The sequence below is a fragment of the Cynocephalus volans genome, chromosome 16 (assembly GCF_027409185.1).
Source record: "Cynocephalus volans isolate mCynVol1 chromosome 16, mCynVol1.pri, whole genome shotgun sequence".
NCBI classification, from domain to species: Eukaryota; Metazoa; Chordata; class Mammalia; order Dermoptera; family Cynocephalidae; genus Cynocephalus; species Cynocephalus volans.
Window position 1 is genome coordinate 3017273 of NC_084475.1, and position 12613 is coordinate 3029885.

Genomic DNA, 12613 nt, shown 5'->3' on the forward strand with positions numbered 1-12613 from the left:
CTGATAGAGTTTAAAGAAAAAACATGGTATTTATTAGTATTACTGTGATGGTTGTTATAATTAATTGAATGCCATCCACAAGCTAGGATTAACTTTAATTTATTCCACAATCATTTACTGAGTGCCTATAATGAGCCAGATTCTTTTTCGGGCTATAAAAATAGACCAAACACTGTCTTTCTACTCACAGTTTCAAAGTCCTTTGAGAAATAGTTGTAATATTGAGTGAAATAGCACACTGCCATTTACTGGGAACTCACCATGTGCTGGACATTATGCTAAGCACTCTACCTACATGATACCTTTTAATCTTCTCAATAGTTTCCTTAGCTGGGTATTATTGTTATCTTCATTTTAGTAATGAGGATTTTGAAGTTTAGAGAGGTTAAGGGACTTGCCCAGATTGGAATCCAGGCAGAGTAGCTGCAGAATTCAGTGTCTTAACACAGCACTATTGCCTTTATACACACAAATACCATTAAACATGGAGAGAGCCTAAGAATTGTAAGGATCAGTACCTTGGGAAGACCAATTTTATTTGGAAAAGTGTCAGAGAAGAAATCATTGAGTTGAGTCTTGAAGGAGAAGTTGTAGTTCACGAAGAGATGACATAAGGAAGGGAATTCCTGGGAGAGGGAATAGCATGTGCAAAGGCAAGGAGGTTAGAAATAGCTCGGCACATTGCAACATGTCTAACGCCTGCATTTTCAGGTTAGGAAAATGCCGGGAAGATGAGCGAGAAGGGTGATGGATGGACAGGTAAGGCCAGCGTTACTATTAACGCCACTGTGTGTGTTGTGTTCCATCTGCCTGCCTATGTTCAATTCAGGGACTCACCTCTCACTGACACCTGGTACTCTTGAGTGGGTTTCTTCTTCCTGTTCAGAGTCACAGTGCATTTGTACATTCCTGAGTCATAGACCCGGGCTTGAGGAATAAAAATGCTCTCTGTGTTCTCCATGGAGGAGACATTATAAATTAGCTCGTCATCTTTATAGAACTCCACCAGGTGCTGGGGCTTAACGTGTGAAGTGGTGCTCACATCCACGATGCACTGAAGGGTCAGGTTCTGCCCGTTTTGCACAGTCCAGTCTGGCAGGCTCTCCATGCGGATGCTGTTGATGGTGAAAACTAAATGCAAAGGGAGTGAGGGCAGACACACCTGTCATCTCAGGAACAATATCATCCCTGAGACCTTCACCATATCAGATGTGGTATTATCACATCCTATGCAGTACAGAGTCCAGGGGCCCCAAATGCCTGCAGGGACCAGGCAGATCATGACTGTGTACAGTGGGTTGAGCATGAGACAGTTGGTACTAAGCTTCTCCTATTCCCATCAAGAAAAGGTGGCAAAGTATGACCAATATAAGATGTATGTGTTCAGATCCCACTCCTGATGCCAAAAAATATAAGATGTATGCAGCCTGTGAGATGCCATGTCATGACCCCTGGAGAGAGGACAGGATTCAGGCAGATCAATGTTCAAGTCCTAGCTCTTCATTTACTGTGTGACCTTGGGCAGTCAATCTCTCTGAGCTCAGTTTCGTCAGCTGTAAGATGGGGTAATAATATCTCCTTAGGTTATTGCAAGAGACTTAACAAGAGAGCAGCCAGGAAGCACCCAGTACAATGCCTGGTGCACAGTAAGTGCTTAATAAATGACAGCTACCTGCATTCTGAAACTGAACAATCACACCCCGGAACTCCTTCCCCACCCAGGCCTGACCAAATTAGCACAGTCCCAACTGGTGTTTTCTATCCGATGGGCTCAGAGGCCTCACCAGATGGTGAAGACTTGGAACTACTTTTGAGGCAGCCACTTCTATTCCCTACCCCCACCTGCCACAGAAGCAAAGAGCACAGGTTCTCCTCTGTAAAGGACAGGACTCTCTGGTCAAGCACACAGAGCAGCTACAACATTCAAGCAGCTACCCAGTCTCTGCTAGAAATCAGGCTCTGTGCCGACACCAAATGCATCATTTCCAGCTGACATCCTCCAACACTGGATGGGCTTATATCCAGCAAACATAGGCTGTCAGTAGAATTCAACTAAATAGAGACCACATTCTGAAGTTATTGTACAGTGGTGAGCTGATGGGGAGATGGATTGCTTAAAACTAGATGCTCTCTGGCTATTTTAATGAGTATTTTTGTCAGCTGGTGGTAGGCCACTGCTCTGAAAATTTTCTAGGCTGGACGGCTCTGGACCATGCTCCTTAGTCGGGACTTTTCTCAAGCTTTAGAGCAGACCAGGGGGCCGGCCCGTGGCTCACTCGGGAGAGTGCGGTGCTGATAACACCAAGGCTACGGGTTCGGATCCCATATAGGGATGGCCGGTTAGCTCAATGGGTGAGCGTGGTGCTGACAATACCAAGTCAAGGTTTAAGATCCCCTTACTGGTCATCTTAAAAAAAAAAAAAAAAAAAAGAGCAGACCAGGGAAGGTCTGTTTTCTGAGGATCTTCTTGGCCCTGCCTATAGGCCCTCTGTAGCCCACCCTCTCTAGCCCACCCGGAGTCCCAGGAATACCCCTTGATGTATTTCAAAGCACCTCAGCTCTACCTTCCCCATGGTTTTCTTTTCCACATGTATGGATCAAGGCTTAATCAGCACTGTAAAATATTCACCCCCCAAATTCCTGTAGGAAAAACATATCAAACATCTCATTGTCTATGAATGGCAGAAAAAAATGGATAATATGTGTGTGTCGGGGGGGAAGGGTTGGGAGAAAATGTATCTAATGCCCATGACCTTAAAGTCACATATTCTCAGCCTCTTGAAAGCCCCAAATCCCTACATGTCTCCCCCATGAACTTCTACCATGCCCATTCTCAAGGGGGCTATCTATCTGGCATTTGGACCTGGGTTTGAGCCACTGTGTTGGTATGCTTTGTTAGTCTCCTGTCTCACCTACCTCCACAAAGTGTGAATAAAGTGACCATGGGCTTTAAATTTTTTTGTTTAAATTTTTGAGTTGATAGTGTGGTCAAATGTTTCAAAGCTCCCGAAAGCAGATGATATGATATGTAAAATATGATATGACATGATATGTCTGTGTAAAAACCACAGAGTCTACAAATTATGTGAAGTATGGTGAGTTTAGAAGTTTCTAGATATACGATTAATATAAAAAAATCAACATAGCGATCACCTCTGGAGGGAGAGAGGGATAGGACGAGGAGAGGCGTACAGGTAGACACATAGGTGCTGCTAATGTTTTTAGTTCTTGGGTTGAGTGGTGGGGTCATATGAATTCATTATGTTATTAAAAACAAATACACATATAAATAAAACAAAAGACATATATGCACGGATCAAAGAGGAAAGTATGTTACGAACCAAGGATTATTTAATTTAATTCTATATAGTTGAGATTAAAAAAAAAAAAGAAAAATACAGGGGAAAAGATACAGTGAAAAGGTTCTTTCCCAGCCCTGTCTCCATCCACCCAGTTTCCACTTCCCCTTGTTGAAGTTACCACCAATTTTAGTTTTTGTGTATTTTTCCAGCAAGCCTCTTTATGCAAATACAAGCAAATACAAAGTCTTATTTATTCCTCTGCCTTTTGTACACAAGAGGTGGCACTCTATGCGCAAGGTTTGGCACCTTCAAGCACAGACCTCACCCAAAGTTTATGTGACCCTGATAAGGACTTCCGAAGCCAGGGATGGTATGGGACAGTCCCACAGCTTAGATAAGGCTCCTAAAGTTCAATTCTTATTAGATGCTCTGATAATAGAAAAATATTCATGGGTTATGAATACTCTATGTGTTCTGTGATACGCTAAATTTCTTTATCTTTGAACCAAGGAAGATCTCCAGAAGTCTGTGTGGTTTGGTCCTTGCTATGGCCCTCATAGCATACGTTAACCAAGTTAAGCTTTGGCTCTCTGTTGAAGGATGCTCTTATGGGCTGAATTATATCCAAAATCCTCAAATTCACAGGTTGAAGCCCTAACCCCCAGGACCCCAGAATATGACTGCATTTGAAGATAAGGCCTTTAAATGGATGATTATATTAAAACAAGGCTGTTGGGGTAGGTCTTAATCCAATCTGACCTATGTCCTTATAAAAGGAAATTAGGACACACAGAGAAACACCAGGGATGTGTACACACACGGAAAAGACCACGTGAGGACACAGTGAGAAGGCAGCCATCTGCAAGCCGAGGAGAGAGGCCTCAGAAGAAACCAAACCTGTTGTCACCTAGATCTTGGACTTCTTTCTTCCAGAACTGTGAGAAAGTTAATTTCTGTTAAGTTGCTCAGTGTGTGATATTTTGTTATAGCAATCAGAGCAAACTAAAACAGATGCTATTAAGAAATTGTCTTACGGAATTAAATTTCCAGTAGTCTGGGAAGTCATTGGGATGTTTTCAATGATTTCACAAAGTGTCTCAACAGCACCAGGAAATGCTACGTTTATGCTGAACACCGATTCATTCCTATCTTGTAGAGTCCAAGAATTTTCTAAAGAATCTTGTTTTCCTTTTTGCTTTGGCTGCTAAGAAGCGCAAAGCCACAGTTTCACCTCTGGATTCTGGCAATATTTGAGATGCATTTTTGTGTGCTAAAAGGACCACAGCTTTGTGTGCCCACCTTTGTTTTCTTCTCATCTTGATTTCCTCATTAATGGTATCTTGTTGAACAACCACACATACTTTTTATAAGCGGTCACAAGTCATTGTGGGATAAGAAAAGGCATAGTGGGCTGGCCCATGGCTCACTTGGGAGAGTGGGTGCTGATAACACCAAGGCCACGGGTTCGGATCCTATATAGGGATGGCTGGTTAGCTCACTTGGGAGAGCGTGGTGCTGACAACACCAAGTCTAGGGTTAAGATCCCTTTATTGGTCATCTTTAATAAAAAAAAAAAAAAAGAAAGAAAGAAAAGGCATAGTTAACGAGTTGGCCAGACAAAGTGGCAGAACCTGTCTTTCTTTTCCTCTCTTTTAACAGTTGAGCCTTTCTTGTACAATTGAAAATTTAATTTGTCATGCTCAACATCACTCAGCATTCGGGAAATGCAAATCAAAACCACACTGAGATACCATCTCACCCTGGTCAGGATGGCTAACATCCAAATGACTGTGAATGATAAATGCTGGCAAGGTTATGGAGAAAAAGGAACTCTCATACATTGTTGGTGGGACTGCAAAATGGTGCAGCCTCTATGGAAAATGGTATGGAGGTTCCTCAAACAATTGCAGATAGATCTACCATATGACCCAGCTATCCCACTGCTGGGAATATACCCAGAGGAATGGAAATCATCAAGTCGAAGGGATACCTGTTCCCCAATGTTCATCACAGCACTCTTTACAATAGGCAAGAGTTGGAACCAGCCCAAATGTCCATCATCGGATGAGTGGATAAGGAAACTGTGGTACATCTACACAATGGAATACTACTCAGCTATAAAAACGAATGAAATACTGCCATTTGCAACAACATGGATGGACCCTGAGAGAATTATAGTAAGTGAAACGAGTCAGGCACAGAAAGAGAAATACCACATGTTCTCACTTATTTGTGGGAGTTAAACATAAATAAATAAATATACAAATAACCTGGTGGGGGGGGAGGGAAGAAGACACAACAATGACAATTCCTTGAAGTTGATACGACAAGCGAACAGAAAGGAGGTTGTTGGGAAGGAGGGGGGAGAGGGGAGAGAGGGAGGTTTCGGTAATGGGCCCCAATAATCAACCACAGTGTATATTGACAAAATAAAATAAAATAAAATAAAAATAAATAAAAAAATAAAATCACTTAATGAAATAAAGTTAAGTAGCTAAACCTAAAAAAAAAAAAAAGAAAAGAAAATTTAATATGCCTATAACCTGTCTTGAATTTTAAAATGAGTACAATAGTCCACACCTGCCCCTTTTTTCCAAGCAATCAACTTTACAAAAAAATGGTATCTGATCAGTCAGTCCCTGAGATAAAATGAGGTGATGGTTTAAATCCAAGTTATGTACTACAGCGTTGATCTTTAGAACTCCCTTTTCTTTCTCTCCAAGTTATAAACTCCTGGTCTGAGAAGCCTCCGGGTGAGCTCTCAACACAGAAGTTCTTTGGACCATATTTAGTTCCCCCTCAATTAGTATGATCCACTCCCACGTACTGACTTCCCAGACAGGCAGCTCTCCTCTCATTACCTCTTCAATAACTCTTCCTTCTTTTTAAGACATGCTCTTTAGTCCAGTGACTCTACCAGGAGACAGTAGAGAGCAGGTCAAGTGCATGGAGCCAGACCACCTGGGCCAGATCCCACCTCTGCTAGTAACAAGCTGTGTGACCTTTGGCAAGTTACTAAACTTCTCTGAGCCTCAGTTTACTTATCCATACAATGGGCACAATAATTGTAAGGGTGAGAATCTGAGTTTAAGTACTTGAAGCACAATTGCTGGCACCTATAAAGTGCTGGAGAAATATTAGCTAGATTCTGTCAGTCATAGAAGCTAAAACCAGCTCCAAAGAGCATTAAAGCTGTATCTCTACTCCATGTTTCTAGGTAGTTCTCTAAAGTAAAAATCATTTTCTAATTTTTCAGGTTAATTTCTAGTGACTTCTCCACACTCCCTGTTTTGCTCATCCCACTGTGTTTTCTCCACATCGTCCTGGATGAGCTGCCCATCCATGGTTGGTGATGCCCAAGCCTGGAGTGCAATGCTGGGTACAGAAGAGAGTCAAGCACACTGGGGTTCAAGCCCCCGATCCCACAGTCTTTAACTGGGTGATCTTGGGAGTTGTTTAACTTCTCTGAGCCACCCCTTCTCCTCTTATCAAGTGGGGACTCTAATACCTGCCTGCCCTGGTATTTGCATCTAAGCCAAGGTGGTTGAGAGCTCTAAAGGGCTGTGTATATTCCACCCAATGCCTGGCTCCTGGTTGACCTTCCCTTCCTTAGCACCCTTCATTCAGAAAACATTTAAGGGGGCTTCTCTGTGCCAAGCACCGTACCCAGTACTTGGGGGATCTGAGCAGAGAAAGACTGGCATGATTTCTGCCCACAGGGAGCTCAGGCTGCATCTCACAACTCTTCTCTACTCTGGGCCTTCCAGCCTTAGCACAATCCCTGCCTGGGCCTCTTACTGACCAGGCCTAGTGCATTTCCTTTTTACAGGAGCCCTACCACTTTTTAGCAATTTTAAATCAAACTTAGCTAAAGCACCAAGCAGTGTATTTTTTAGTGCGGATGGTACCCACCAGCATGGGGCACTTCTGCTGTCTTGTTTTTCCAAGCAACTCTACATTCATCTGCATAAATAAATGAACTCTACTGATGCACTGGTAGGAATATTACATTCCCATGGCTAGCTGGAACAGCCAAGGGAGAAGGGAGGGCAGGATGGAAGATGGAAAAGCATCTTATAAAATTGATCAAGATATGAGTTCTCCCTCTTCATCTTAGCAGAAAACATGATTGACTTGAGGCCACAGAACAGCAGCCTAGTTGCATCACCACGACCACTGCTACCACCCTGACTACCACTCCACCCTTGCTACAGCCAGTGTTCTAGATCCCTCCCAATGATCCTTGCCTTCTTTTTCTCACACCTGCACGTGGTCACCTCCCACTTATACCAGGGCTGATCTATATGACCAAGAAAATACTCAGATGTGCTGGTATGTCACTTCCAAGGTTAGGTTATAAAAGACAATGCAGCCTGCATCTTGGCCACTCTCTCCTCCTCTGGGGTCACTCACTCTGGGTGAAGCCAGCTGTCATGTCATAAGCAGCCCTGTGGAAGGCCCACGTGATGAGGAACTGAGGCCTCCTGCCAATAGCCAGATGAGTGAGTCTGGAAGCAGATCCTACAGGCTCAGTCAAGCCTTCAGAGAACTGCACTCTGACTAACAGTTTGTTTGCAATCTCATGAGAGATCCTGAGCCAGAAACACCCAACCAAGCCACTGCCAGTTCTGATCCTCAGAAACTTTATTAACTGTGTGAGATAATATATGTGTGTTATCTTAAGCCACTACATTTTGGGGTAATTTGTTAACCAGCAATAGATAACAAATATGCCACCCAACCAATCTTGAAAAATCTCTACTGATTTTTTTTTATAATACAGAAACCATTATCCTCTTGGTAAATCAACTGTCCAAGTTGCACTGAAGTACTGTGTGTAGGTCTCACTATTTACACAACAGAGTGATCACAACCTGGGGGACCTGGGCCCCAGAGAAGTGCATGGATGGGCATTAGGGGGCCCATGAACCACCTCTAATTGTATGCAAATGTGTGTTTTTCTGGAGAGAGAGTCCACAGCTTTCCTTACTAAACCCCCAAAAGGTTCAGAACTGTTGGGATGGAGAATGGGGCTGTAGAACAGCCTAAAGAGGTCAGATCATTTCAACCTGGATGGATGAAGGTTGACGGAGAAGGACCCAAAGTGACCAAGGCACCACAGCACAGGTAAGGCACCCAAGGACCATACTGCCAAATCCCAAATACTAAAACCGTGGGGCCTACCTCCCTTGACCTCAAGGCCACCAGTCAGCGGATGCTGATGCTCCCTGCAAAGACAAGGTGTCATGACTCAGCCAGCCACCTGGCCCTCAACCTGGAAATGACTCAGAAAGAAGGCGGGGGGGAGAAGGAGGGGTCACCCACCATTGTCACGAGAATGACAGGGAGCCACAAGACACAGAGTCCCTGACGAACTTCCGTGCTGAGCAGAGAGCATGCCAACCCCCCTTCTCATCTGAGTCTCAAGCATCTCCAAGTTCAGTTCAAGTCCCCATCAATAAGACATTTATGGAGCACCCGTGCCAGATGCCAGGCTTACGGCAGGAGGAGAATTTGTCCCTGCTGTCTGAGACAGTGCAGGCTGGTGGGGACCCAGACAGCTGGAGTCCAGTGATGTCAGTAAGCACAGGAGAGACCGAGGAAAGTCTGAGGAAGTGAGCCCTGACCCGAGCCTGTCGGGTGGCGGGCAGGACAACAGCATGTACTGGGGCACAGGGGCACGAGGGGCATGAGAAATCAGTGCTTTCCTGGCACAGCCATTTATGGGAAGCAGAGTGTGGGGCCCAAGGGGCCAGGTGGGCCCGGCAGGCGGTGCCAGAACGGAGGGCCTTGCCTGCTGGGCTGACGAGTTGAGCCCTGTCCAGAGGGTCTCAGGAGAGGCGTGTGGCCTGGGGGAAGAGACCAGAGGCCAGTGAACAGCATGGGTGAGGGTTCTGGTGGAAGCCGAGGAGGCCTGAGCTGGGACAAGCACACTGGGAATGAGGGATGGGGCAGACTTGGGAATTCTTGAGTAGACTCCCGAGGACTTGTTTTTGGGGGTGATGAAAATGTTCTAGAATCAGACAACGGTGACAGTTGCACAACAATTGTGAATGTACTAAATGTCAGTCATAATAAATTTTATAACGTTTGTATTTTACGACAACAAAAAATAAATGGCTTGTTTGATTGGAGATGGGGGTTAAAAGAGTGGAAGATAAAGTTCCTGGATTAGGTTCCCAGGAGGACTTGGATGCCACCCACTAACATAGGAACACCAAAGAAGGATAAAAGAGGGAGACAAAGTCACGGTGGTGCAGCCGGGCCTATAGGACGACTGGGAGGGGACCCCAACTGCTGGCCGCCTGGTAAGCCTGAGGCTCAAGGGAGAGGCCGCTAGATTTGGACGGGGACGGGGAGGGGCAGGTGGAGGTGGAGGGAGGGGATGGGCTCCAGACAGGATAAGAGCATGGGGCCTGCAGAGACCAGGGTTTGAGGTTCCGACTCAGGGAAAAGTCAATTCTCTCCTGGGGAGGAGAGGGAGGGGGAAAACCAGGCGCCGGGATAGAGATGCTAAAAGTCTGGCGGGGAGAGGGACATGAAGACGTGTGGGAGTGGGGTGCCGGGGTGAGGTAGGGTGGGCCGCTGGCCCCGATCAGGAGGGAAGCCGGGAGGATGGGTGGGGAGGCAAATAAGCCAAAGCAGCCGGGTGGGCGGGAAGCGGAGGGAGTTCCCTCCAGGCTGAAGATGGAGCTGAGGTCATCCATCTCCTGAGGCGAGGTGAGCTGCTGCTGGGTGGGGATGAGGGGGTCAGGAAGGTCAGAGACAGGAGGGCAGAGGGCTGCACCTGGCGAGGAAACATGGAGTGAGCTGGCAGGTCGTGCATGGTGAATGCTGGTCTTGGGGGGCTGAAGGCGAGGAGACCTGACCCGGCCCCCCGCTCTGCTAACCTGCAGTGTTGACCCTGCACAGTGCCCGTGGCCTCCGGGTCTCAGTTTCCTCGAGTATAAAACATGGCAGAGGGCTGAGGAAGCAGTGGGACAGTCTCTCACTGCTCCGAGTCCTGCCGTTCCAAGATCTTCCCTGAAGGTACAAGGAACATTCTCTAGGAGCCCAAGGAAGGGAGCGAGTGACTTCCACTTGAGATGGGAAGGAGGCAGAGGATGGCAGCCCTGGGAAACAGGATATGAGGGGCAGAGAAGCAGGAGCCCCGAAGCAGTGGGTGTTTGCAGGGCAGGGTGTGGCCTGCATGACAGCTGGGAGTACCCAGGCTGGAGAGGACAGAGGGCGAGCGGGTGGGGCAGGAGCTGTGACTGTAAAGGTGGGCTAGGACCACACAGTAAACATCCTTATCACTCATTAGTCCCCACAGGCAGGGCAGGCGAGTCACCTTTTATCCAATCTCAACCTCACACCCACCCCACGGGATGGCTTCTGTTATCATCCCCTCTTTACAGATTGAGAAAAATGCTCAGAGAGGCCAGTAAAACATCTTAAAACCTTGAGTCAGGCCCTTGGCTCCAAACAGATGATCAAGTTTTGGTAAGTCGAGGTCCCAGTACCAATGCCCCCCTAACTAGCTCTCACGCGGACAAGTAGGTCGTCTCTGAGGCTCAGGGACACCATAGGTCAAGTAGGGTGATTATGAAGATAACGGATATCCTGCCCCCACAGGTTGCCATGGGGATCAAAAGCCCAAGGAAACACATGGAGAGCTGAGCAGCAAAGGCTGGCAGACAGGCTTCTCCAGCAGCCACACGAGCCCTCTCCATGCCGGGGCCGCAGCTCCCAGCCTCGGCTCAACCAGCCGGCGCTGTCCATGTCCTTCATCTCCAAACGCTGTGCAGTTTGTCTGCAACCAGTCACCCCCATTCTTTACTGATCGAAGTGACTTCTGACAAGAGGATCATGCCCTGTGGGCTCTCCCTTCGTTCACAGCCCCCGGACCCAAGTGAGCCCCCTCATTCACGTGATCCCAGATGAGGCAGAACAAAACCCTCTTATCTCAAGATGAAGGTTCAAAAATCAGCTCTAAAGTGGATGATAAAACCAGACTTCAAAGACAGGCAGTACCTTCCCTCTCTGTGTGCGTGCACGAAATATTGCAGATATGATCAGACTCACGAGTGGGTGGGAAGTGAGGTCCAGTCTGTGTTTTCCATCATTTAGGAAAAAAAATATGGTAGCACCAATTTAAGCTATGTTCTGTCTTCATGAATCTGACAGATCAATTATACCTCTTGTAATTAAAACAATCAGGGATGGGGTATGTTATGAACATAAGCAATTATGGTAGAACAACAAAAAACGAATTATAAAATCATTAATTTTTGAATCACCTTCCCACCCCAACGAACAGCGATTCACTAGCGTCTAGAAAATAGAAGTTACTTCTAAAACACGCTGATTAGAACCTGGGTTAGAACAAGAATTTTGTTCTAAACCCTTCTAAAGATGCCAAAACAGAATACACTTTAGTTCTCAATTGGAATGTTTTTCTCAAATTGTTATAAATATCAGACCCAAGCAATTTGACATGAGTTTGAAGAACGACGGAAAAGACGGTGAAACTATGTAGAAACATCAGGACTTACAGTTTTCTTGACCATCAAGGCTTGAACCTGGAAGAAACAGAAGCAATATGTTGATGTCAGAAGCTTCAATTCTCTCAGGAAGGTAAAGCGATGTGGGAAGAGAGTTAAAAACTCACAGAGCAGAAGGGTCAGCAGGGCTCCAAGCCACATCTTGTCCCCTCGGGCCCACCGGAGCTGCACCCTGAGAGCAGAGACTGTCCAACTGTCCTGCACAGTTAGTTCTGCCTCTGGGCCATGCCTCTGGGGCAGAAGACACTCCCTACTTGCCACGGATGGAACCTGCCCTGTGAAAAGCAGAAACCGCTGGTAAGTTCTCTGGGCACCTGCAGAGAGTCCGGCTCTGGCACTGGTCAGGTAATGGCGGCCATTGCTGGAAACTGGGAACAATGAGGCCTGGGCTGGCCTGATATCTCCTCAGGAAATGACTGGCCTTCCTGAGGGGCCACTGAACGCAGTCGCTTTGTTTAGTTCCTTTAGAGAAAAAAAAAGACACAAATGGCATTTGCCTCTGCGTTCTGGACCCTCCTCTGTCTCGCCTGGGTTTGGGGGACTCCTTCCCATGGCGAGGGGGTCCCTCCCTCTCTGCAACCTTCTCCCAAAAGGCTTTTCCCCGTGGACACCCAGCAAAATCCGCTTTTCCCGTGGCCCCCCCAAGGGGGCTCTTTCCATACAGCATCAATCTGGGCCTCCTGCCCTTCTGGGGCTGAATTTTTCAAAACTTTGCAGGGTTTGTCAGGGAGACCTGCCACCAGGGGCAAGCTGAGCTTGGAAGTCAGT

General features: G+C 46.6%; 1 protein-coding gene across 1 annotated transcript in view; it reads right to left on the reverse strand.

Annotated features, from left to right (window-relative positions):
- Positions 1-12197, reverse strand: part of PECAM1 (platelet and endothelial cell adhesion molecule 1) — a 46547-nt gene extending 34350 nt beyond the window's left edge. The window contains exons 1-3 of the mRNA XM_063081002.1: positions 11953-12197; positions 11837-11863; positions 838-1131 (exon numbers count right to left, since the gene is read on the reverse strand). Of these exons, the coding sequence (XP_062937072.1) occupies positions 838-1131; positions 11837-11863; positions 11953-11986 (355 nt within the window). The 5' untranslated portion in view covers positions 11987-12197. The remainder of the gene's footprint in view (positions 1-837; positions 1132-11836; positions 11864-11952) is intronic.
- Between the last annotated feature and the right edge of the window lie 416 nt (positions 12198-12613).